Raw genomic sequence first — 26,238 nt, forward strand, 5'->3', positions numbered from 1 at the left:
TGAGTCTAAATCAAAGTGTGAACTGCGAAGCCCATGCATGTTCCCACAAAGACAGATAAAGTATTGATTGTACATATCTTCCCCTAGGGAAGCAGCACTTTACCACCAAGCCGCCAAATTACTTTTGTCAATTAGTTTAGCAGATCTCTGCATGCAGTGGACACATTACCAAGCGTTGGTCTTTTCTCCCTCGCTCTCTTTTAATGTATTTATTTGTGTTTATTGCGCGGATGCGACTTTAGCCACCAACGTGTGTTTTGATGAACTTGGCCATTTTGACACACTTTTCAAAAACCGCCGGTACAATTTGTCACAGCCCTAGCCAGTTTCTTTTGTAATTAGCACTAAGACTGTTGTAAGTTTATTTTACACGTTGCATACATTTACTTTAGAAAATTCATTCAAATCACTGTTGATTCCTGTATTAGATATGCAGATAGATCAACTAAGCATAAAAAAGGTGGAGTCCACCAATCATGTTACACGAATGTTATGTTTCATTAAAAATCTTGTGTTCATCTTTTTCCCATTTAGGCAGCCAAGTAGCGATAGTGTGGCACAGACCCCTCAGCTTCTCCGTCGATATCCACTGGAGGACCACCACGACTTTCCACTCCCACCAGATGTGGTCTTCTTTTGCCAACCAGAAGGCTGCCTTAGTATACGTCAGCGTAGGGTTAGCCTTCGTGATGACTCGTCCTTTGTTTTTACACTGACTGACAAGGACTCAGGAATCACTCGCTACGGAATCTGTGTCAACTTCTACCGATCTTTTCAACGCGGGCATCACCGTACCCGTACGGACAAGGGTGGTCATGCAGACAGCGCAGCGCAAGGAGGGGACACCACAAGTGAGGGGTCTGATGGGAGCACTGGAGGAGGCCAGTCTTCTGGGTTGTCACCATCCAACAAAGCTGAGTCAGCTCCTCTTTCTGTTTCTGGAGAGGAGACTGAACCAGCAGTTCCTGAGCTCAATGGCGGAAAGGCTGCAGAGCTCAGGCGCAATGCTGCAAAGATAGCTGCCAGGAATCGCAACAGTACACTGACCTCGTTGTGTATACTCAGCCACTACCCCTTCTTCTCCACCTTCAGGGAATGCTTATATATTCTTAAGAGGATGGTAGACTGCTGCAGTCAGAGGCTCACGCAGCGTGCTGGAATGCCCCGTACATTCCAAAGGTGAGGAATGTTTGATTCCCGTATGCTTCTGCTTTTGAAGCTTCCGGAGTTTCAAGTTGAGCAATGTATTTTGCCTAAAATGTTTTACAATTATTGTTGCAAGAATAACTTGTATGTCTTGTGTTCTTATAGTGTTGCTTTCACTTTCTATTGTAATTACTTAATTACGCCCTGATTTACACACACATCCGCGTGCAGATAAAAACACACGCACGCACACACACACGCACACACACACAACATGCAAATTTAAGAAAGCGTTAAAATTGATTTTGTAAGGACATGTAGTATCATACTTGCATTGAAAGTTGTGTTTTTAGGTAATTGTTTTTTGGACAGACTTGTGACTAATGATGTGATTAGTTTCTCTCTGCGTTTTGATGACTTAATATCAACTAAATACAGACGTTCCACAAATTAAGTGAATTTAATCATTTGACTTGAAAACAGCACAAAAGATAGTGCCTGAAACTAAGTCATTTACTCCTCACTTGAAAAAGACTATTTCTAGAACCATCAAGCAGCACAGACAAAGTCATTGTGGTACTCCTGTTTGGCTTACTCGTGATAGCAATTTAAGAGTGACAAAGTGTTTCTTATCCTGTGTGAATGTGTTTTCTGCCAATACATTTAGATTCACATTCATCATAGTAGTAAAACCACAAAATCTTTGCTTGAAATGTGATGTAACGGCGCTACACACTGAGCCTTGTCTGACTTGCCAGGCTCCAACATACCTAGCACTTTGGTGTTACATCAAGATATAATCTTTGCTTGTGTAAAAACTTCAGAAAGCAACACAACATGGGATAGCTGATCATTTTTCTGTCTGACACTGCTGAATGAAATGTCAGTCAATGACAGAGAAGAAGAGCCATCATATTGTGGCTGAAAGCGTTTAGCTTTTTTTTTTTGTCGCCTTGCAGCGATGCCATTAACAGATTGAGGTCTCCAGTTGCCTTTGGTGAAGCTAATGGGTTTTCTCTCTCTGCCACAGACACAAACAATGCACTCAGAAGTATTTGACACATTCATCATTTATTTTTAAATGCACTGTATCTGCTGTACTCACATGCGCACCGACACACACGTGACTACACTAAATGAAGACCAAGACTCTATTGTAAAATCCTGTGCATCTTTAGTTTTTCTCGAACAACAGTTGCAGTATACTCTTGAAAAGCCAAACAGACGATATCTTTGTCAGTGTTTCAATCCTGTACCAACTACAACACAGATTTTGTTCCTGAGCCTGGAGATGTTCGTGTGGCAATACTTCTGCATTAAAAACGGCATCTCCTTGGCCCATGTGCCTCCAATTGTGATCGACTTCTGCTCTTTCACAAGTTGACGTATTTATCAAAAATAATATTCTGTCCTCCACAGAGATACAATGTGGCGGGTTTTCACCGGCGCACTCTCAGTGGAAGAGAAGGGAAGCCATCTATTGGCTGACCTTCGGGACATTGAATCCTGGATTTACCGTTTGCAACGTTCGCCCGTACCAGTGGCAAGCCAGAGACGTGTGGATGTGGAAATTCTGCCCCATGAAATGAAACGACCCCTCACCTTTGCACTGCCTGACAACTCCCGCTTCTCCATGGTGGATTTCCCATTGCACTTGCCTTTAGAGTTGCTGGGTGTGGATGCCTGTCTGCAGGTTCTCTCGTGTGTCTTGCTGGAGCACAAGGTAAAAGTAGATCAATGAAATAGTCCAGGATCTTAAATATGTCAGACTTGTATGTTGTAATATCCCATAATTGTATTAGACATTGTGGTTAAAAGTCACCCCTTTTATCAGTCTTCTGCAATTTCCACATGGAAACTGTTTGCAACTTTATATCCAGCAACTACTACATTTGGGATTTTCTTAGCAGAGGCTCCAGTTATCGAGTGTATTGAGATTTTATTTTTCCGTTTTTGTTTTTCCTTCAGGTTATTCTCCAGTCAAGAGATTACAATGCTTTATCCATGAGTGTAATGGCGTTTGTGGCCATGATCTATCCTCTGGAGTACATGTTCCCGGTCATTCCCTTACTGCCAACCTGCATGGCCTCAGCTGAACAGGTAGAACATATCGTCGTGCCATTGGTGTGTGAAATTATTTGAAAAAGGAAGGAGAGCGTTGTGTAATATGATTCGGATTGTATCATCAAACATGCTATTCCATTCCAACGACAATTTTCTGCTTATGTGCATACAAATGTTGAAGGACAGTAAATAAAACAAAAGAATACGTGTTGCTGCAAAGCATTCTCCCTTAACATGTTTTCTTTTATTCCTCCCAGCTTCTTCTTGCGCCGACTCCCTACATCATCGGTGTACCAGCTAGCTTTTTCCTTTACAAATCTGACTTCAAAATTCCAGATGATGTGTGGCTTGTGGATCTGGACAGCAGTAAGGTAACTACAATCACATTATAAAGACTTTCCTCGTGTTACTTTTTTGACATTTGTATTTTTGAAACAATCAAAATAAATGGTGTTACTGCAATTGCAATTGTTTTTCAGGTTAAAGCACCTACAAATGCAGAGATTCTACCACCTCTTCCAGAGCCTGAAGCTGGTGAGCTCAAGAAACATCTGAAGCAGGTACTTGTACTGTGTGACTTTTTTAATTCTTACTTTTTTTGCCCTAAATCTACCTGTGCCACACGCCACAACTTTCTGGAGGCCAAGCATTTCTTACCAGCCAAACATTGTCATTTTTCATCATACTTATTTTGTTTTGTTGCTCTGTAAGTCAATATAGAAACCTTTCTTCCAGCCGTGTGAAGAGTAGGGGCTTCCTACCCCAAAAGACTTGTATGTATTTTGTCTAGCTTGTGCAAGCAGTGGAAATGGATTTTGTTGTGCACTAACAAAAAAAAATTGAATGTTTTCTGCTCTTTTCTGTTTTCTTTGCATGCTGTAGCTCTTGAAGGTAAAATCAGTTCTTAGAACCTTGTTATCTAGGAGAAAAATAGTATTGCTGTTAAGACTGGTTGTGACATATAATCCCTCTAAACCCTATAACTAAAGACATCATCAGAATTTGGTTCTGATTCATGGAGACAGACACTTTGTATTTGTACTTCTACAATATGAGCACATAATTAACTTTCAGAAGTGTTCATTCGTTTTTATATGAACAAATCATGCTAAAGGAAGACGTCTTAACTTTGATCCGAACATTTGCCTATACGAACCAAAAATTAAATGATGTGGAATTATTAGTTCAGATTAGAATTGAAACCTATCAGGAGAATGTTCACAATGGTCTGGCTATAAGGTTTTGACCTCTTCGATTTAAAGAAGGCCGGTTCAGTTTCTATTCAAGCTGTGTTTTTTATGTTATTTTAAACCATTTCAGTGAAACTTTCTCAAGACTGATATTGTCACACACACTCTTGCGCATATCGACATGAATATATTATATACTGTATGGCGCTGGGTGGAATACTTGTACCACCAAAATCATTAGTTTTTACAGAAAAAGTGCAACCATTAACATCACATAATCAAGTATGAGACATCAACACTTAAGATTGGCAAGTAAACTAAAAAATTGATTAAAATAAAAAATTTGTGAGACAAAAACAATGAAATGCCAAATTGTGACACAGAGGGTTTTGGCCAGATGCCGTCACTGTGCAATACATATCTTCCTTGAATCAGAGCTAGTTTGATGGCTTTGTGTGTTTCCTTGGTCTTTCCTTGTGTACTCCTTGGTCTTTCCTTGGCGACTGGTGTTTGGAGGTGTGTGAAGCCTCTCCCTTTAGCAGTTTAAGGGATGTGAATGGAGGAATTAACACAGAGATTTTGAAACTTGCCACATTAAAACTGAAGTAGCCATTGATGTGAAAGACTTGAAAACTTGTAATGTAGACTTCTATGTTTTTAATCTTTTCATTTTTCAACTTTTATATATAATAAGCATGCTAAGAGGTAACCTTTGTAAAAGTTCACTTATGCAAGTATTACATAGGTTTCTGAAAAGATCCGGTGGTGAGTCATCATTATCATCATCTCGTTATAACCACTGGGGCATTCCACATACACTTGAACCTCATTTTGACATGCTTCGATTCCACAGAACTTTCTAAAGCGGTTTCGTCGTGAATACATTTTCATGTAATATTTCAAATGGATGGTATAAGGACCGTATGAAGCTAAATGACTAGGACATAAACCTTAGCGCTAGTGATTTAATGAATTTCCGTGACCAATTCAAACAAGTTAGATAATAAGAAGTCAGGCTGTTTGATCTTTCTGACTGCCTTATGACAGTGTTACGGATAGCTAGGATCGTTTTTGATTGGGAAAGCGGGAAGTTCGTGGAATCACCTCATCCGCACAGTCACAAGTCAAAGAGTGTGGCCAGACACAGTAGTAGATAAGTGGCTGCTTTAGTCTCTCTTCCATCCAATCCACATAGCATCAAAATGACTTACTCAATCCGCCTGATATTGTCATCTACATATTGCTTTTTTTTTTAAATAAAATGTCAACAGACTTTGACGTGTGTGAAGCAAACAGACCCCTTCGGCTGTCTAAACACATCCCTTTTTTTTTAAAAAAAAAGACTTTCTATAACTTAACATGATTCCCAAATTCTGGCCCCCAAAGTCAAGGTCTAGGGCTAGTACTGTACGTCTTTTCACACGGCCCAAATGTTTGCATCGGAACCGTAACAAAAAGTTATTTGTTTGTCTGACACTCCTTTGTGCATTCAGATACGTGTCCAGCCAATGGCTTTCAACATGCCTTGGGCAATGACTGTCCGGTGTTTATAATTAAAAAAAAAAAAAGTACACCGTTACACCCATATTTGTGTCCAACACTCGCAGTCTGTGTATCAGAACAGACAGCAGAACCACCATAATTCTTCAGTAACAAAGTGACTTTAAATATCTTTGTCACAGAAAAAAAAAATCATAAAGTATATTGTTTTCCTGTTAAATGTTGCCATTGAAAAGAAATTGAAAGGGCCATGATTTTATCATGTGCTGCTCCAGTGACACTTATCACCTCGGGCCTTCTTGTGATTCTGCCAACATCTTTCTCCTAGTGTCTGGTTAGGTTGACCGTGATCACCCAAAAGCAGATCTTCTCTGGTGAAAATAAGGTTACTCATTTATTCTGCTGTGGAATGCTCCCGCATCCTCTGTCACAATGCTTTACTTTGCTCATAACAATTACTAGATTTTCTTTTCTCAAGAATTGAGTTACATGCATAACAGCAGCGTGTCTCCGAATGTTTTATGGATCCCTTAACGTGCTGCTTAGCTCTGGCTTGAGCATGACTGAATATGCGTGCCTTGATTCTTGCATCAGTGAGTGTCGTGGTAACCAAAAGGAGAACAAAGTGGAGTCGATGCATTTTAACAGACATTTCACCAGATCCGACAACTCAATATTCCATTATGCTTACTTTAACACTGATAACTCTGCAGCAGAACATTCAGTACATTCTGTCCTCTTCCTGATAATGACACCCACTACAGGCATCAACATGCACAGATTATACCAACATGTCTATCATAAAATTACAAACGTGCAAAATTGTAATTCTTAAATCAAGGCGATTTGATTGTTTTGTATTAATTGGGCTCAAAAACAGTGTTGTGTAGATATGCTCGTAATAGCATTTGTACAATTTCCATCAATGCTTTGTTGAAGAAGTTACTTTTTCAAATTAATAGATCTTTTCTAGTGGGTAGATAGTTGTAGAGAAACTATTGTAATGTTGGTGCCTCATGTGGGAGTGGCTCATCAAACGTTTTTTTTTTTTTTTTTTTTTTAACTCTTGCTCTCTCACTCATTATCACTCTATCACTTGTTCTAGGCCTTGGCGAGTATGAGTCTGAATACCCAGCCCATTTTAAATCTGGAGAAGTTCCAGGAAGGTCAGGAAATGCCCCTGCTTCCCCCTGGACGTGATAAAGCTTCACCATCATCCACTGAGTTCAACCCCCTCATTTATGGCAATGATGTTGATTCTGTGGACGTCGCCACCAGGCAAGCCTTTTGTCTAGTTATTATTGGTGTTTCTTATTTGTTCATTTTCTACTGCATGTGTTTCGTTTTTGAAAGAAAGCTGTAGTGTAATCCAGATATTTTATTTTACTGAACAGGGTGGCCATGGTACGGTTCTTCAACTCTCCAAATGTTCTCCATGGTTTTCAAATGTACACACGGACCCTGCGCCTCTTCCCTCGTCCTGTGGTGGCTTTTCAGTCATCACCTTTCCTTGCATCTCGACCGAGGCGATCTAATTTTGCTGATAAGCTTTCCCACACCCAGGCTGTGGAGTTCTATGGCGAATGGGCTCTCAATCCCAGTAATCTAGCATTTCAGAGAATACATAATAGTAAGATGATCTTGTCTGTTTTATAGCTTCTTTCTAATTGTAACTTTTCATTACATTAAACAAGACAGTTAAGTGTACCCCCCCTGCACAATTTTATTTCAGATGTTTTCGACCCGTCCTTAATTGGTGATAAACCCAAGTGGTATGCTCACCAGCTTCAGCCAGTCGTTTACAGAGTTTATGATGGGGGGTCCCATCTGATTGAGGCTATGGCAAGTCCATTTGAGGATGAGAGCAATGACTCGGACCCCACCGACAGGTAAAGATGAGCGCACTCAGTTTTTATTTGTTTTTTTTTTAGTTCTTCATCATTGATAGCAATGTATACAACTTAATTGGTAGTAATCTGGTTTTACAAGATAAAGCATTTTTTTTTTCCTTCTTCTTCAGCGGTAGTGACAGTGAGGCATATGATGATTCCAGCTCATCCTATTCCTCACTTGGAGACCTTGTGAGTGAGATGATTCAAGGAGACATTCAGGGAGACACACCAAGTATGTTTTTAAGTGTTGTTTTTCCCTAAAGTTTTCTCCATTTTGTATTTGAGATTCTTATATCAAAGCCTCTTTTAAGTCTAGCAATTAGCTTGTATATATATTTTTTTATTGCTGAATTAGTTTTATATTAATTATCACATTCATCTTTTTTTTTTTCTTAGGCCTACAACCACATACGCATGCTGCTCTGGGAGATGCAAGCGAGGTGGACTTCCAGGACTTAAGAGAAGGCTCAGAGGGTCCATCCAGCGGGGATGCTTCTGGCGAAACATCTGATGGACAGCCCCTTCGCTCAAGCTCCAGCACAACTGCAAGCTCCAGTCCCAGCACAGTCATTCAGGGAGTGAACCATGTACGTATGCCATCGCCACCAACGATAATTTGCTACCCACCTCCTACTTATTCAGTCATCACCTTTGTTAAAAGGTCTCTCCATATTTTACATCTATATTTGTTTTTTTGCTTTTTACTTTGTTATTTAATATAGCTTTGCAGTCATATATATTTTTTAAACAGGAACAAGGGGAAGCACCAGATGGCGAGGCACCAGCCGGTGCTGGCCCACAGAACCCAGTCATTGGAGTTAACAGCCAACCATCTCTCAGATCAACCATTGAAGCTGGCCCGGTGGACCCAGCTATCAAAAAACGAGAGTATGACAACCCCTATTTTGAGCCTCAATATGGCTTCCCCTCTGAAGATGATCCTGATGCAGAAGAACAAGTGGAGTCATACACCCCTCGATTCAACCAGAACCTCAATGGCAACAAGTGTGTTCAACTTGTTCATCACTTGAATGAACTAACTCTTCATTCAAAGGGGGGGCTCTCTGACCAACCATGTAATGTCAAAACCCAGTATGTACAAGTAGTTCTCCATTCATGGTGGTCTTGAATCTTTGGCAATGTAATATTGTCATTTGTGTTGTATACTATTATATATATATATATTTCATATACATATCTTATATATGTATAGAATGTTTTAATATGTTCCTCTTGTTGCATGCAATTAATTGTTCTTTGAAAAGATTTGAAGAGGTTTTTTTTTCTCTCCCCCGTTTAAAGAGCACAGCGTCCTTCACGTCCAAGTAGTCTGAGGCTACCCGGGGAATCTGATGGAGAAGGGGACAGCTCACCAAACTCAACCATTTCCAACAGCAGTAATGATGGATTTGGCGGACTAATGTCTTTTGCTAGTAAGAATATCTTTAACTAATATTAATTTGTGCTCTGTTCCTACGATGTAATAATGTGTTGACCTTTTAATGCCGTCTCCAATTCTGGGAAATTGTGCAATGGAAATCACCTTTTTTGCTCCCTCCAGTAGAAAGAATGACTTGATTGTGCTTTGTGGTAAACGATGGCCAACAGCTGCTGTTGTTGACAATCTGTATTCATTGTAGGTAATCTTTACAAGAATCACGGTACCAGTTTCAGTCTGTCCCAGCTGGCTCTACCGAACAAAGCTGCAAGGGAGAAAGCCACACCTTTCCCCAGCCTGAAAGGTATAGTAGCGCAGCCAATCACACACATTTAAACGCTCTCGATGGACTCCTTTTTTGTTTACTGGCTGTATACTGATCATTTGATTTCCTGAGCCCAGCTCATTTAGTTTTATTTTTTAAATCATATATTAGTCTGCCAGCGTCATCATTTTATCTTAATTGGTATAATGTATAGTTAAAGTATGTGCATGGCTTAATTAGTAAGGCATTACTTTTAAACATGAGCCTATATGAAAGTTCAGGTTCTTAATCATTTGAATGACTGTTTTTTTCTGTTCTGTTTTCTTCATCTAAATTATTTTTTCTTTTATAAAAGAATATTTAAATTTTGACATTGAGGAGGAGCTGGACCAAGCAGGTCTGTAGATTCCATTTTTATAGCCTGACTTTTTTTTTTGTCCTCCCTCTGATTGCTAACAGTTATGGCGCTATTTTAAAGGAGGATATTGAGGATTTTAGGCACAGTTTTTTTCCCAAGTCGGTAAATGGGAGAATTCACACACACAAAAAAAACCCTTGTTCTTTTGTTATGCTTTTCTAGGGGTCTACAATTTTGTTAGTGTTCCCTTTTAAAATCAAAAAAGCTGCTGAATTTGCAACACTTCTATCTGCCTTTAGAAGTTGGGTCTGATGATGACCACTTGTATGTACTCATTTTAAACTTAATGTAAAATTTGCTATCAAGAGTATCTGGTTAAATCACATCGCAAAGTTAAACAAATACACAACATATCTTGAAAAAATAGTCAAAAGTTTCAATAGGCGATTTAAAAGAGTGTTTATTGTAAAACTTGTTTAACTTCGATGTGTTGGGTTGTATTTGCGTTTATTTCCTCCTTCTTTAGCCCATTATTGGTCAATATGACAAATTCAAGCTATTGGCCTTTCCGTCCCAAGAATGAAATTACTTTTAGAACGATATGAATTCTGCAGAGGTTGGATTCTTCAACAGAGAGAAAATAAACAGGTGTAGCATGGTACTCAATAGCTCCAATTCATGTGGAATAGCTGCCATAGAAAATGTTCCTTTTCATTTCCGTGTGTTCTGTCTTTGTTGTTCAGATGCACCTGACAGCCCGGGTATGTCATGTATGTTGTGACAGTTTGTAGTGACACCTTACCCTTAATAGGCCCATACCTATCTTGGTTTTTCAGTGTAGGACTAAGATAGCAGACACTCTGGTGAGCTGTTTGATCCGCACCTTCCCATTCCTTCCATATTAACTGGTGGTGGTGGTCCTATTGATAAAGATATCCTCCAACATAACACAAAGTAAAGACATATACTCTGGGAAGGGCAAGCAATTTTCATTGTGACAGCTGCATATTTGCAAGTTACGGTGTTCCCCCACATATTTTCGAGTCACTGCTTGCTGATTTTCATTTTTTCAAACTATCATCTGTTAGTCGCCACAAAACTCACAGATTCGCTGTTTTTGTTTTTAGGCCAACGTCATAGAATTATTGCTACGGCGACATCTTAGTGCCAAAGAATTATTCAGACTTAGAGATTTACTAGGTATTGCTTCTTTCTATTTGCCCGCATCTTTGTGCCAAGGAACTCTAAAATTGAACAAAGGACCTTCATGTAGTGCTTTGGGGCAAGCTTGTGGAATAAATAGGCAATTATAAACCGTTTTTGGGTTTTATCAAATTCTTGTTTTTTGCGCCAGGGTTCAAGCCTTATCCCCAGCTAATAGCAGGGGACCACTATACAGTGGACAACCGATTAAGCTCTGTTTGCCTTTGAATAAATTCCCAACAAGTCGACTGCTCCCCACTCGAGACCACTCTTTTGTTTTGTCTTACTCTGCTTCATAATTGTCAAAATGACAAGTTAAACAATAGTGGCCTATTATGAGTGTCCTGATGCTTTTGAATTTTGTTCCAAAAAGCATTCAAATATAATTATAGTCCAGCGTGTGCATACTTTAGGCCTATATAGTATGTTTTATGCTTAACACTACATGAACAACATGTGCAACTTCCACTTATTGTATTGTCAATCATTTTCTGGGATGAAATCATCATCAGGACATCATGGGCCATCGTGTACTTTTATGTTGTTTGTTTTTGCTACTTTTTTTTCTGTTTGGCGTCATATTCAGTGTGCATGCGTGATGTTTGTATGGGTTGATGTTCAGACTGGTTGTGATTGGGCCGGTATCCCCGTCTCTGTCCACTCCTAGTAGCAACTAATTCTGGGTTTTGTGTGCAGTATTTGGGCTAAATTCTCTAATGGAGATAATAACAGAGGCCGGCCCGGGGAGCGGAGAAGGTGGGTTCTGCTCTTTTCCCGAGTGAGCTGCATGCTTCTCCAAGCCAGTCAAATACATCTCCCCACATCCTTTGCTCATTTTACTCCCTGTGTGTGCCACCAAGGATTCACTGTGTTTTCCCTCAGTCTATTTTCATTCCAATTTACACATTATCAATGCATTACAAACAATTTAAAAGTGTGGGGTGGATTTAAGTGATGTACCACATTAAGCAACACAAATTACCAGCACCAAACACAGACCAGGGTAAATAAAAACAAACCTCTTGTCACGTGGTTCATTTTATCCCTGCTTCTAGTTTCTCAAATAGGGTTGGGCCTAATCACGCTGTACTGCGGAGAGTAGCTATACATTGTTATGCAGCTGCAAACAGTTATTTCCAAAAAACAACCAAGGTTGTGAACTTATAGTTTGTTGAGATTTGTTGTATTTACATCATAATACGGAGTACGGATGCATTTGTTGTTTGTGAGATTTTTATTCACCAAAAAGTCATTGTTTGTCTTTTATTTATTTATTGTTCTGCTGATTTTGTGTTGTCTTCAACCTGGACTCATAAAACATGGCGATAAGAAACATTTGGTAACTGTAATCTTGTGTAAATTGTTCTTTCCAAAATGAAATCAGTGAGATAAAACACTCAAAACCACATGCAAACGTTTTGTGTCAGTAAGCCTAAAGCGTCACAACAGGAAGGCAATTACATAAGTTATTTTGTCTGAGGTCTGTATAATTAAAAGATAATTAATTTTATATATAATTAAATAATATAAGCTCACACCAGATGCTTGCCTTTATATCTTTGCTGCTGTGGTTTACTAAAAGCATGATTGACGCAACGCTTTATAAGACTTCAACAACATTGCGGCAGATGACTTGCGTCAGCTTGTGCTCTTTTGTTTTCTAGCTTTATTGAATTTAGCAATCCATCCTCCTTTTCTGTTGGGCATGTAATTATGGACATAGTTTCTCCGTGAAATAGTTTTGGTCTCATATCCAGTATGCGCCAATCCAATGTTATGCCACCACCCTGAGCAGGATTTAGCTCTCCTTTTTGTGCGTGTCTTTGTGTGTGTGTGTCTATTCTATGCTTGTTTGTTTTGCCCTTCAACTCTCCTGTTGCAATATTGGTCTTGCAGCTTTGGTGATTATGTGGTCAGTAGTTTACTCGGATTACTAGTCTCAAAACAATGACGAGTGGGGGGGGGGATAAGCTACTTAAAAACCCTGTTTCTCTCCTGATACAAGTGTGTTTACCCAGAATTCCTCAGAGTTTTACCTTGTGTGCAAGTTTGTGATGCTATATTTAAGGTTAGCTGTTGTGTTTCGAGATCTCATTGTGTTGTTTTGTGTTGCCACAACAGGTGCACGTGCACCTCGGGCACTTGTGGACCAGAAGTCTTCTGTAATCAAACACAGCCCAACGGTGAAGAGAGAATCACCCTCTCCTCAGGGTCGCATTAATAATACAAGGTATTCTTTCAAATAAACTAACTTTTTTAAGAGAAGCATGACTTTTTGACGGCCTTTGCATATCTGTTGACTACACTCGAGTCTCTGCTATCAATACAGTGAAAACCAGCAGTTTTTGAAGGAGGTTGTACAGAGTGTGCTGGATGGACAAGGTGTCGGCTGGCTCAACATGAAAAAAGTGCGCCGTCTGTTGGAAAATGAACAGCTCCGCATCTTTGTGCTGAGCAAACTTAACAGAGCCAGCCAGTCAGAGGAAGACTCGAGACAGGAGATCATACGAGATGTGGTAAATTGTTTCAATCCCATCTTGCATGTTTGTTGTTGGTGGTGGTGTGATTTAGTTTTTACCTGTTTTCTATATTATATTTCATGTTTGCTCACCATATTGTTCATTAAGTTATTAAAGACAAAGCTAAGGTACATTTTATTATGCCAGGATATGAATATTAGATATTTTCTTTAACCTAGGAACGTTTAGTTAAGATTAGATTATGATTGCCATTTAAATGTTTATGAACTCTATGAAACATCTATATTTTCGTCAAGATACTCTTTTGGTTTAATCTGAAATCAGTTACTGATAATTGAAAATACCAGTATTATGAGCGATAAAGCAATTATGACCTGATTTATTTAAATGTTTTTGCCAATGAAAACCAACACAAAATTGTAGAGCAACTTTGCACAGTGTAAAAATATCTAAAATCATATTTATTTTGCAGTTTTTGCATGTGCTTGTATTTTTGACAAATCGTCTTTGTCTTCAGGAAGTGAGCCGGAAGGTGTACAAGGGCATGCTGGACATACTGAAATGTACGGTATCCAGTTTGGAGCATTCCTACACAAACGCAGGCCTTGGAGGAATGGCCAGTGTCTTCATCTTATTGGAGATAGCACGCACGCATTATCAAACCAAAGGTAAGTTTAATAGAGAATCTTTGCAGTTTTTCTTTTCGTATATTACCGGTAAATACAATTTATGTATTCATCCTTAAAGGTTTTTTTTTTTTTGTGAAGCAGCATGGGCTTGTGCCTAAACACCGGCCAAAGCTTTGTGTTGCATTTGTGTCAAGCTCTCTTTCATTTAACTAACGAAACTAACAAACTTTCCTCTAATTTTGCTGAACTTGGTCTGTGGCCCTTTTACTTTTGATAACTTGTTAGACCCTGAAAAGCGCAAGCGAAGCCCCACAGATAGTGCTGGCAGCCCCGGGAGTAAAGAGAGTCCTTCTGGTCGAATGGAGGCCGCCAGACCACAAGGTCTTCTGACCGTTCCTCATCTGCAGCTGCCACATCACACAACGGGCAGAGGAGCCCGCCATTTTGACAGCCGGAGCCTGAACGAAGAGAACTTTATTGCCTCGATTGGTGTGTACATCACTCCAGCCTGGTTGCATGTGCACAGTGAGACTCCTTGAAAAGCTCATCTACCCCAGAACAAATTCCTCTCCCTCCTCCAACCATTCCCAAGAAACTTACATTCACAACAATGCTGCAGGAGTTACAATATTCCATACATTACTCTTAAATTGGCTTTGGAAGAATTACAGCAACGGTCTAAGCACCTGAGATTGTGCAATGTATTTCTAGTTTACATCCAGGTTGACATGTTTAAAAATTAACCAATATAAAACAAGTCTGCAATAGTACAACTCGAAAATGTTTGGAATAATGTGTAGCCCTGTGTCCCTGCTCAGATTGCGTTTGTCCCGCCCTCCTAAAACATTTGTGTCCCCGTTTGCCTCCTCTCAAGAGGTCTGTCGTCAGCCTCTCGGCACCTTGAATGCATGTCTTTTTGCTTTTATTTTCAAGACCTAAATCTGCAGTAGTGGCCAAGTCATATAGGCATCAGTTGAAAATTTAGCGCTTGCTTGTGCCTTTACTGCAGGTTCCGACAACCTAAAATATGGCAGTTCCTCTTGCTCTCTGCATGGATTGTGGAAATAAACTCCCAGGAAACAGTCCCAGTTAAGAACAAAACAGACATTATTTGAGTTTTTAATGGCCAAAGCATCAAGTACAGTAATTGGTTTAAATCAAACTTTTTTTCTGGGCCTGTATACCAGGGACACTATGAGTCAAGTTACTAGAAGCTTGAGACCTCTCTTCCTGTTCGAAGTTGCACCCTCAATTCTACAGAATGCCGTGTGACGTGCATATCCCAGCTTTTGCAACTGCTCCCATTTCATCATGTGGCTTGCCGGCCCATCGACGACATTCCATGCTCTTCTCCAGTCCAACAAGTTCTCCCTCTGATCTGTTTACTGGCGAGCCAAACCACTTCATTTGATTAAGAATGTTCTCTGTTCTGAGTCAGAGCACATTCTGCTGTTGGTGTAGCTCTCCAGGTGCTCTGAGTGTGTTGTAATGTTACCATCGTAGCTATCTCACATCATGGGCTCAACTTGAAAAGCAATAAAAAGTCTTTCAGGTTGTTACGCAGCTACATGCAAACATTACAAAACATTCTACTGACGTCATTCGGTAGTGTCCTATGTTTTTTAAGTTTATTTTGAACTTTATTTTACTTTGCTTTCAATGCTCATCCACCATACTACATACTTTTTCAACATGCTCTCTGACTATCTGTCTTTCTCTCCTTGCTTGCAATGCATCTTGGGTAGAATTGTGGAGCAAGCACCAGGATAAGCAAAAATCTATGGAAAAACCACAGAGTAAGAAACTTCACACATCCAAAAAAAAGATTGGGGTATTAAGTTGTTGACTCTTTTCCCACCCCTCTCTGTCTTTTTATAGTCGACATGTCTTTACCTCACCGTACAAAAGGGACACAAAATATGATGTACAAAACTATTAGTATAATATTGACTCACAAGTCACATAAACCCATTTTAGTCAATTTCTTATGGTTTACAGTCTAAAGTCTAGGCTTCATAAATCACATGTGCAGTATGCTTTGAACAATAAGCAGGTTTAAAATCATAGTGCAGCTTGTTATTTTTCTATACTTGGCAAATTCTATAGGCATACTGCATTTTTAAGCTATTTCTACTGTAAGACGTTGCATCAAAATTTACACCAGCTGCCCTTTCCTTCTCTTTATGCTTTCCAATTGTCTCGCTTTTCATTTTTTGGTTTTAGATATTATTGATGCTGTTTCTTAATGTTTCATATGACAAGATAACCAAATATGTCATTTTCGGCTGAAGGTGACAGACTAATTACACTTATGGTTTCTCAGTTTGTCGGCATGCCTAACTGCCTGTGTCTGTGTTTCTGAGCCGCATCGGCAGCACTGACGAAGAGTTAATGTTGCGGTCTGTGATGGAGTGTTACACTGCTTCACGCTCTTGCAGTTTTGTTTTCATTTGTGATTGTTTTTCACAATTTTTATTGCACTTTGGGCTTGCTCCCTTCTTGCTTCACTGTCTGGTCCTCTTGAGGTTTCTCAATATACACTTGGATGAATCTTTGTCAGTTTATGTACACTCACCATCCACATGAATTCACAATTGCACAATTTAGGTGGGTCAATGACATCATGAATATGTCTGTTTCTTGTTTCCTTCTGCTTTGAAGACAATACTAGTAAGTTAATCTGTAAATACTTGGAATTTTTTTTTAGATTTCATCAAACCGATTGAGCTTATAATTGAGCACAAAGCGTTTGAAACAATCCTGCCAGTTTTTTTTTTTAAAGGATTCACATTCTTTTATTTATCATATAGTGTATTTATATATTTTCAAAAAATAATTTTATTTTATTTAGAATGTTTGTGTACTTTTTCATTATCTAACTCACTGGCACAATCCTGCACAAATTAAGCAGGACAACTACATAGAACATGAATGGTGTCATTTGACATCTTTTATATAATTCTTTATAATTCAAGAAAACAACTAAATTTAACTTATGCATATACATACTACCCTAGTAAGTATTTAAATTATTTTCTACAGAAATTCTAATATTGCCATGACATTCATGTCCCTGGTGAATGTATTTAAAACTGTTTCTGCAATTGCTAAAGTAGTGATAAAAAAGGATTTCATACCAAGTATAATGGTCTCCTTTATGTTCTGACCAATAGCCGATTATGTGTCAAAAGATTTCTTAAATGAAGTGAAAACTTTGTATATATTGCTATTGTTGTTGATGTGCAGTGCTGGCTTTGAATCGGGTGACTCGCAGCAAGGTAAGATTGCGAAAGATTCATTGAGAATAGTCTGACAGTTGTATTTCTACTCAGGGGCTGAAGGAGCAAAGCAGCAGCGCTCCCAGGTGACTGATGCAGAGGAAAAGAAATCTCAGATGAGTGCTGATAGTGGTCTCAGTGTCACCTCTGGATCTCAGGTTAGCCATGCATGGTGTACATAAACATTAGTAGGTAGAAGCTATAATGGTCATAAACGGGTTCTGGTAGCCAATGTAATCTCTGATGTTGCCTGACCAAAATACATTGCTGTCATGACTCCTGATTTTTGTCTCTGATCTTCTGTCGTCTTGTCTTCGTAGAAGAGTGACACAGAGTCTGTAACAAGTTCCGAACCGCCCATCTTAACAAGAAGTACCAGCCAAGACTCAGAGGCGAGCACAGTGGTAGGGCAGGACCAACCCAAATAGTGCATTTTGGCTTTGTCTACATTCATTTTACATCCTGGATGATAATTACAATGAATCAACCAGTCATTTATCTTATTTTGAGAAGTTGAATGATCTGATTTTAACATTTTGGAATACTTAAAAAGCAATATGTAAAGGTGATAAAGCAAAACTCAAGTGAACTAATAATCTTTTCAACTACATTTATTTTGTGTGTGTGTGTGTGTGTGTGTGTGTAGATAAGCAATAGCTCTGGAGAGACTCTGGGTGCTGACAGTGACCTGAGCAGCACATTGGGAGATGGTTTGGGTGGGAGAAGTGCTTTACATCTAGCACAGTCCAGAGGGACCCTCTCTGACAGTGAGATTGAAACAAATCCTGCTACCAGCTCAGTGTTTGTAAGTTCAGAAATTCTAACTCAAGACTTATTTTATTTTGAGAAAACGTCTCTTGGATTGATTTGTTTTTATGTGGCATTTTTTTAAGCGCAGGTTTGAGTAAAACCAAGGTTTCAGTTATTGTAGTCCTAATAAAAGGTATGACGCAAGTTCAGAAATTGATAAATTCTACATCATAAAACCTCCTTTCAGTAACGTCAGTGTGTGGTTGCATATAATTTATGATGCGCATTAAGAAAAAATACATTGCTGCAACTCAATAAAAAATGACATTATTTTGATGTTATAAAATGTGCGTGATTTGTCTGGTTTTACAAGGGAAAGACTCACACACTAAAACCTGGCGCAAAAGAAAACACGTCTGCAATTGCAAAAGGGGCGCCCACTCAGCCAATGGAGGACATCAGTATGAGGATCTACCTTTGTGATGGCCTCTTGGGTATGTTCAGTTTGTGTTGCAATCACTTCTGTCGATCTCATTGTCTCTGTCTCTGCTTTTGTGTTTTTGGTTTTTCGTCTCAACTTCATCTTTGGAGTGTGTGTTTTGTTTTTGCTATTAACACTTTTTCAATGATGGCCTAACCCCCTCTGCTTCTCTTCCCTTTTGCATCTTTTTCCTCCTGGGCAAATATTCCAGGCCGCGATAAGAGCTCCGTTTGGGATCAACTAGAGGATGCTGCCATGGAAACCTTTTCGCTAAGTAGGGCTAATCTCTTGCTGTGGGCCTTTTTCCCTTTGTGTAGGGTGCAAATGTTGTTTACCAAGTCTAGTGCTTAATTTAACAGCTGGTGTTTTGTGGCGTTCTCCACTAGATTAATTATCTCGAAATCACCACTGCATGTTGTTTTTTACTTAATAAGAAAGGGAAACTTTCCAAATAAAACTGTCGCCTGGCTTTATACCTGTAAAAACGTTTCTCATCCTTCCTACCCCTTCAGCCTCTCTTATAGAAACGAATAACATTGTGAAATGATTATCTAATAATAATGAAAAGAGTCAAATAATACTATTTTCTTTCTAACTGCAGTCCAACCCCTATTTTAATGGAAAGCACATATTGGAGGTTTAGCACCTTTTTTTTTTTTTAACAGCTGGTGTTTTGTGGCGTTCTCCACTAGATTAATTATCTCGAAATCACCACTGCATGTTGTTTTTTACTTAATAAGAAAGGGAAACTTTCCAAATAAAACTGTCGCCTGGCTTTATACCTGTAAAAACGTTTCTCATCCTTCCTACCCCTTCAGCCTCTCTTATAGAAACGAATAACATTGTGAAATGATTATCTAATAATAATGAAAAGAGTCAAATAATACTATTTTCTTTCTAACTGCAGTCCAACCCCTATTTTAATGGAAAGCACATATTGGAGGTTTAGCACCTTTTTTTTTTTTTTTTTTTTTTGAAGATTTTTTTATTTTTCTTCATTTCACTTTTCATTTCATTTCATAATGATATATGGATTTTCACTGTTCGTGGATCAGGCCCAGCGAATTGCTGTGGTTGTCTGTATTGATGAATCATCTCTTTATAAATTGTCATACAATCTTGTTGTGGTACCTGAAAATTGTGCTGCAGCCTGTTCTGTGACGCTGTCTTCAATTTGGTCTGTCAAAGTTAATAATAAAATGGTCTTTAAACACTTAACCATCACAAATACAAAACAAATTCTACCACAAATGTAATGAAAGCTTATCACTCGATTGAGTTCTTTTCAATCATTGCAAAGTGGTGGACTCAAATGCAAAATGCTGATCAGTGAATATCCAAATGCATTTTTTTTTTTTAATTTAACGCAATATAACCTGACACATGTCGTTCGATGAAGCCGCAATGACAGCCCACCTGATATGTCACATAAGATAAGTAGTTTGAACTTTAAACCATGCCTAATGATTATTCAGCATCGAGCTCTGCACACTTGAATGATGTGATGTTTTTTACAGGTAAGGAACGCTCCACACTCTGGGACCAGGTGCAGTTCTGGGAGGATGCCTATTTGGATGCTGTAATGTTAGAGCGGGAGGGGATGGGATTGGACCAGGGACCTCAAGAGATGATTGAAAGGTTTGAGAAGTATATCATTACTTAGACTTTTCTTATCTCTCCCAAGCTTAGATTGGAATTGATTTGAGTTTGGATTGATGATTATTTATAGGCTGGTTAGCTAAAGCTTTGCGGAAGACTGAGTGCTGTTTCACTTCTGAATACAGTTCTTGATGGAATTGATGTAAGAGAGGAAACTAAATTCATGAACCTTTCACAGTGTTCCCAAAGTATATTACTGGTCTGCGTTTCACTAGATACTTGTCACTGGGAGAACATGACCGCAAGCGGCTGGAGGATGATGAGGACAAACTTCTGGCTACACTATTGCACAACATGATTGCATTCATGCTCATGCTGAAAGTAAGAAATTATATTTGCATCATAGCTTCTACAATTTTAGATACATTCATATATTAAACAAATATTGCCATGAATGTTTTTCTAGGTGAGCAAAAATGACATCCGCAAGAAAGTGAGGCGCTTGATGGGCAAGTCCCACATTGGCCTTACCTACAGCCAAGAGATCAATGAGTTGCTGGACAAATTGGCCCAAATGGTCAGCATATGCTTCTTTTAATGTGCTCTTTGAACTATTGCGCATCACGTTTTTGTGTTGTCCTCCTAGAATGGCCGTGAGCTGTCAATCAGGCCCTGTGGAAGCCGTCATATCAAGAAGCAAACGTTTGTTGTACATGCTGGTACTGATACTACTGGGGACATTTTTTTCATGGAGGTTTGCATCGTCTTCATCATTCTGGTTTAATATTACAAATTGAATTTTGGCCCTGTTGTCAAAGTTTTTTTTATTTTACTCAATGCCTCAGGTTTGTGATGACTGCATAGTCCTCCGCAGCAACATTGGCACCGTGTATGAGCGCTGGTGGTATGAGAAGCTCATCAACATGACTTACTGCCCCAAGACCAAGGTTTTATGTCTTTGGAGACGTAACGGCCAAGAGACTCAACTCAATAAGTTCTATACCAAAAAGGTGAGAAATCTCTCCTTATTTTTTTCTTTAATTAAGAGGAGTATTTTCCCACTCCCTTAACATAGAGTGCTTTCCTGTCTGCTTCCTAGTGTCGGGAACTCTACTACTGTGTTAAAGATAGTATGGAAAGAGCTGCAGCCAGACAGCAAAGCTCCAAACCAGGTATGTTTTTTTTTTTTTTTTTTTTTAATAGTACCTTAGAGTTGCAGTATTTGTGGGATAGCCCTACCAGTTGGGATCAAAATCAGATTTTACTCCAAAACAGAAAAGTTTGTGCTATTTTTTGTAAAAAGCTTCCACTAAGCATTGCAATAAATCTATTCAGAAAGAAATCACCTGGTGCAGAAGGCTCCCCATCTACAGCGTTGATGTAACGGTTACATTGTAACGCAACTTTGTATGCAAGTCACCACATGCTGTAGACTTATTTCTAACCTATGCGAACACAGTCAAAATTGATTTAGAATTTAGAAAACTGGCCATGTATATACATATGTCAAATTAAAAGAAGCAACTATAGCAAAATAGTTTCAGACACATGTTACTAAGTTCTTAAATTTGTCTAAAAAAAACATTCAGTAGAAACAGCGCCAACCTTTGGGTTTATTTGGTTAGGTCCAGAACTTGGTGGAGAGTTTCCTGTCCAAGATATGAAAACTGGTGAGGGAGGATTGCTGCAGGTCACATTGGAAGGAATCAACCTGAAGTTCATGCACAGTCAGGTAAGTAGCACGCACCACTGCAGAAAGAGGCTTCATACCTCATTCAAGGGCATGAAAACAAAACTCACTGTTGGTAATGGAGTTTTCATCCCATCTTACTCAATGCCTTTCTGCTCATCTCACGACTTTGCATTCCCGTTCATGTTGTCTTCCTCTAGTGTTACCCACTTTAGCTAATAGTAGTCCAAAGGTAGTAATATCTGGTCAAATATTTAATTGGCCTCATGCTAAATATTTTCCTTAGAGGAAGAACTTGTGTCTTTTGCGTTTTGGATTTTGCTGTTTTCTATTTGTGTTGGTGTGTTTGCCTGCATGCTTGCATTACTCAAACAATAGCAAGTAGAATCACATCCCTCCACGTTTCTTTTCGCATTTGGGAGATAAAGCTTCTTGTTCATTTACTCTGTGGGAGGAAATTAAGTGTTGTGTGTTTGTTGTGCATCAGTGGTAAGACTGATGACCTTGATCAAAGACTTTTCATTAATAATTGGCTATTCAGTAGCAACCTGGACATTTTAAGTTTGGACCCTCAAGCATTGTCATGTGTTGTCTTCACATCTGTACAGTTAGTGACTTAGGACAGATGGGTGACAAATTAAAGGAAGATGCTTCATAAATGTGACTTGGTTGGTGGTGGTGCACATTGGACTAGAATTATGGGCACTATTCAAAACACACAGGGTGCCAATGCAGCCATTTTAAAACGGATATAATGTCGGCCCACCCTCTGATTCTCATCATCACAGAGTTTTGCAGTAACTCCAGATAGCAGTCCACTTCTTCGCAAGACTAGAGAGCAGGGCATTACAATAATCTATGGGCAAGATATAAAAGCATGAATTAGCATGCATCATTTGGTCACGTTTACATATATCACGTGGGATGAAATTAAGATCAATCTTGAGTTACACCTACATTCTTTACCTATATCAAGGTATTAAAAGCAAATAGATGTGATACAAGTTTCTCTCTTTCACCTGAAGATCAGTGATCTGAACCTCTGTCCTGGTTGAGATACAAGAAATTACTTGTACAGTGAAACCTCTACTTAGGAACATATACACTTCTGGACATTTCGAGATACGAACCGGAGCCTCAGCAATTTTTTGCCTCCTCTTACGAACCAAATTCAACTTCCGAACCCGTGAATCTTAAACTCTTAAGATAATAGAGCTACCTACCTTTGTTCTTAAATTGTATCTCCACTCGTATCACAGCTGTCAATTCCGGATGTTTGATCTTCACATTTAAATCTTAATTTACAACTTGTAACTGTGCTCAAAACTGGAACACCGTTCGATCGAAATGGATTGTTTCTCTAAAACATTAAACGCACAAAATGATCAAGTACAGGCTGTTCCTTTGCAGTACGACAATGCCAGATGTGACATTTATACGAAGCTGTAGGAACCAAGCGTCCATCATTTGAGTGCCCTCGTGAATTTCTTGTGCTTGCGTGAGCGTGTGGTGCCAGCCCTTGTTGCTGGAGGAGGAGGCATGGAGGGCTCTGGGGGATGGAAAGCAAAAGGGAAGCCAGCTTTTTAATACCCTAGTCAAATACTTGCCCTGGTTTTTTTTTGTCTTCATAACGTCTAGGGGTACGGTCTTTGCTAGATTCTCGACTGTGGACAGTGCCCACCCAGAGTGTCGTTGAGTGTTTGTGCTCTTCTGTCCGATAATAATCCAAACCATTTCTCTCCCATGCTTTCTCCCCCTGCAAGGAGCGGAAGGTACACAACCTCTGCTGTGTTTGTTTCTTAGCAGTAACATCTTATGGGTTCCTTTTTCTTTTCTATTGTTTCCTTTATTCTTGTAGCTGTGTGTCCCTTTCTCTTTTAAAATGAAAATTCCATGTATGCAGCTATGGGCCACATTTCTTTTGACGAACACCTCAAACAGAAAATGATTTAATCTCTGATGTGACTTTCAATGCTTTTATCAAGCACTTGTTCATTTTGAACAGCCCCACTGCATTTAACTGTTGCCCATGTATCATGGAAACTTCTCATATTGTGCTTTATTTTTTTTTCTTCCGTTGCTGTTAAAAACTTTGCATTCACATGTAGTTTTTTTTTAATTTATCTTTCATACTGAGTAAGGCAAGTTTTAACCTGATTATAATTTTTTAAATATATATATATAAAGTTTGAACTTTCATCCAGTATTGTTAAGTTAATAATGTTCTGTCTTGTGTTGTTCTTTTGTTTTTTGTTTGCTTTTTTAGGTTTTCATAGAGCTGAGTCACATTAAAAAGTGCAATACAGTGAAGGGAGTCTTTGTCCTGGAGGAATTTGGTAATTACACCATCTATTGATTGTAGGCCTGTACTTGGCGCGGCAGTAACTCAGCTTCGTGGCATTGAGCTAAATAAATGTTCACTTAATTGGACGTGAGCAGTAGACTGATGGGCACACCACAAAATAGAGCAAAAGCACATTCATTCTGAAATAAAATTTGAAATTAACAATGTAAATGAATTGCTTGATAAATCTAAATGTCTCATGGTAAAGTTACATACTACATCGATAATGATTTTATGGTAGGATTACTCTAAAAATCTAGTTGGGGCAGTAAATAGTGAACAAAAAAAAAGTATAGAATAAAGCCTTGAAAACTCCAACAGATGTTCCTAAGTGTGAAAGAGAAATCTTCAGTGCAGATGGCAGCAAGCCACCATATATTAGTAATATATTACTCATCAGTAATTTTTCCTTATGCATTCCACCCTCATTTTTGGGATACAAAACTTATCTTAATGCCAACGTCTTGTGCCAGGCATAAATGCAAACTCACCACCGAAATCAGGCATAATACATCCCAATTTTATTTAGGGGATTATTTAATCCAGAGGTCCGTGAATGATGGAGTAAAACACAGAGTGAGTTGCCGATATTATTGATATGAGTCTAGGTTAACTGAACAGATGGATAGAAGAGCGTAAGTAGGTTGGTGTTGTAATTTTGTTGTTCTAAAGAGCAGGCAGAGAAGTCGGAAATAGTTTCCAAAGGTTGAAGTGAAGCGCCAGGCTGGGTTACTGTCGTGTCTCTGTGCTGATTTTGTAATGTTGCCCTCATCTTTGCCACTATGAAAACCTTCATTCTCCAGCAGGTAAAGTGTTGTCACCTTTTTTATTCAGACAAATCACACACACACACACACACACACTGTGATCTTTCGACTCGTTCATTTTGCTGTCCTGTGCTCACCTCATCAGTTGCGGTTCATTTGGGAGATCACCCCAGACTCCATCTATCATGGGCCATTTTTGGGGATCTTCCTGAACTGTGTTTTTTTTAGGGTGCTGAGAGAAGAGGTTTAACATGTCCTTCATGTGTTCAGTCTCCTCTTCTCTGCTATGGGTTCAGTTACTAATGAAAAGTCAAACTAGGGCCAAATATGTTGGGCACTGCCTATATGCTTCTTCATCATGTCACCTTTCACATTCATTTCATTGGGGTGAAGAGAAAATTTGTCTTTGTGTTTGTTCTTTTCATTTAATTTTGTAGGTTTCTTGAAAAACACATTTGTCCATTTTTGTGGGCTTTGTTTTGTTCTAAAGTGGAGATTTATTGGATTTCATATGAAGTTCAATATTGTTTTTTTGCACACACACTCACGGCACATTTAATTTGTATCCACAACCTATTTTCAAGCCATGTTCAGATTTCCACTTCTTTAACACCAAAAAGCTTTCAAAGATAAACTGACTCAAGTTCCTGCTGCTCTTGAATTTCTCTTCTGTCTCTTGCATCGGCATAGTTCCTGAAACTAAAGAAGTGGTGATCCACAAGTACAAGACCCCGATGGTGAGTCCTTATCTGTCTGCCAGCGCACCACTGTCTCTCAGTCAGTATGTCTCACAGTAGTAAAAGTAGACTTTGAAAAATATTTGTATAAATTAGTCTAGCTGATGATAAACCATGTCAAATTTTCATCGTCTGACTTGCACACGTGATCTGTTTGGAATATGATGGACAGTTGCTGGCCCCTTGCTGCTCACAAGTCTCACATTCACCTATTCACACACTCAGGCCCATTTTTGGTTTACTGAGTAACCCAAGGGCACTTTTGAACGATGTTCTGTTGGGAAACTCAGAACGTTATTCAAATGTGCAGTTGAGTGTATCAGCGTGGCCGGGAAAGCCAGATAGTAAAGAGTTAGTCATCCAACCGCAGAACAATGACAATGAAACTATGTCTTCATAATGACACTATTGAAATTTATCTTAAAAC

The 26,238-nt window shown here is 39.0% G+C and overlaps 1 protein-coding gene across 16 annotated transcripts in view; it reads left to right on the plus strand.

Moving 5' to 3' along the window:
• madd (MAP-kinase activating death domain) overlaps positions 1-26,238 on the plus strand; it is a 32,527-nt gene that overhangs the window by 3,275 nt on the left and 3,014 nt on the right. Inside the window, exons 3-37 of one of the 16 annotated variants that reach the window (XM_088372141.1) lie at positions 535-1,179; positions 2,566-2,869; positions 3,115-3,246; positions 3,468-3,581; positions 3,690-3,770; positions 7,006-7,178; positions 7,295-7,530; positions 7,633-7,789; positions 7,921-8,024; positions 8,189-8,379; positions 8,544-8,797; positions 9,095-9,225; positions 9,433-9,534; positions 9,851-9,892; positions 10,597-10,614; positions 11,753-11,812; positions 13,178-13,286; positions 13,386-13,572; positions 14,054-14,204; positions 14,451-14,654; positions 15,911-15,961; positions 17,498-17,601; positions 17,764-17,847; positions 18,090-18,248; positions 18,567-18,687; positions 18,886-18,948; positions 20,192-20,312; positions 20,549-20,654; positions 20,740-20,850; positions 20,920-21,027; positions 21,119-21,283; positions 21,373-21,445; positions 21,899-22,005; positions 24,230-24,299; positions 25,765-25,811. In XM_088372141.1, coding sequence (XP_088228267.1) covers positions 535-1,179; positions 2,566-2,869; positions 3,115-3,246; positions 3,468-3,581; positions 3,690-3,770; positions 7,006-7,178; positions 7,295-7,530; positions 7,633-7,789; positions 7,921-8,024; positions 8,189-8,379; positions 8,544-8,797; positions 9,095-9,225; positions 9,433-9,534; positions 9,851-9,892; positions 10,597-10,614; positions 11,753-11,812; positions 13,178-13,286; positions 13,386-13,572; positions 14,054-14,204; positions 14,451-14,654; positions 15,911-15,961; positions 17,498-17,601; positions 17,764-17,847; positions 18,090-18,248; positions 18,567-18,687; positions 18,886-18,948; positions 20,192-20,312; positions 20,549-20,654; positions 20,740-20,850; positions 20,920-21,027; positions 21,119-21,283; positions 21,373-21,445; positions 21,899-22,005; positions 24,230-24,299; positions 25,765-25,811 — 4,885 coding nt within the window. Of the gene's footprint in view, positions 1-534; positions 1,180-2,565; positions 2,870-3,114; positions 3,247-3,467; positions 3,582-3,689; positions 3,771-6,228; positions 6,286-7,005; positions 7,179-7,294; positions 7,531-7,632; positions 7,790-7,920; positions 8,025-8,188; positions 8,380-8,543; positions 8,798-9,094; positions 9,226-9,432; positions 9,535-9,850; positions 9,893-10,596; positions 10,615-11,752; positions 11,813-13,177; positions 13,287-13,385; positions 13,573-14,053; positions 14,205-14,450; positions 14,655-15,910; positions 15,962-17,497; positions 17,602-17,763; positions 17,848-18,089; positions 18,249-18,566; positions 18,688-18,885; positions 18,949-20,191; positions 20,313-20,548; positions 20,655-20,739; positions 20,851-20,919; positions 21,028-21,118; positions 21,284-21,372; positions 21,446-21,898; positions 22,006-24,229; positions 24,300-25,764; positions 25,812-26,238 lie in introns of all 16 variants that reach the window. The other 15 variants (XM_088372130.1, XM_088372131.1, XM_088372132.1 and 12 more) reach the window with 15 other exon arrangements.

Source organism: Syngnathus floridae, chromosome 3 (assembly GCF_059516105.1).
Source record: "Syngnathus floridae isolate MCC-2025c chromosome 3, RoL_Sflo_1.0, whole genome shotgun sequence".
NCBI lineage: Eukaryota > Metazoa > Chordata > Actinopteri > Syngnathiformes > Syngnathidae > Syngnathus > Syngnathus floridae.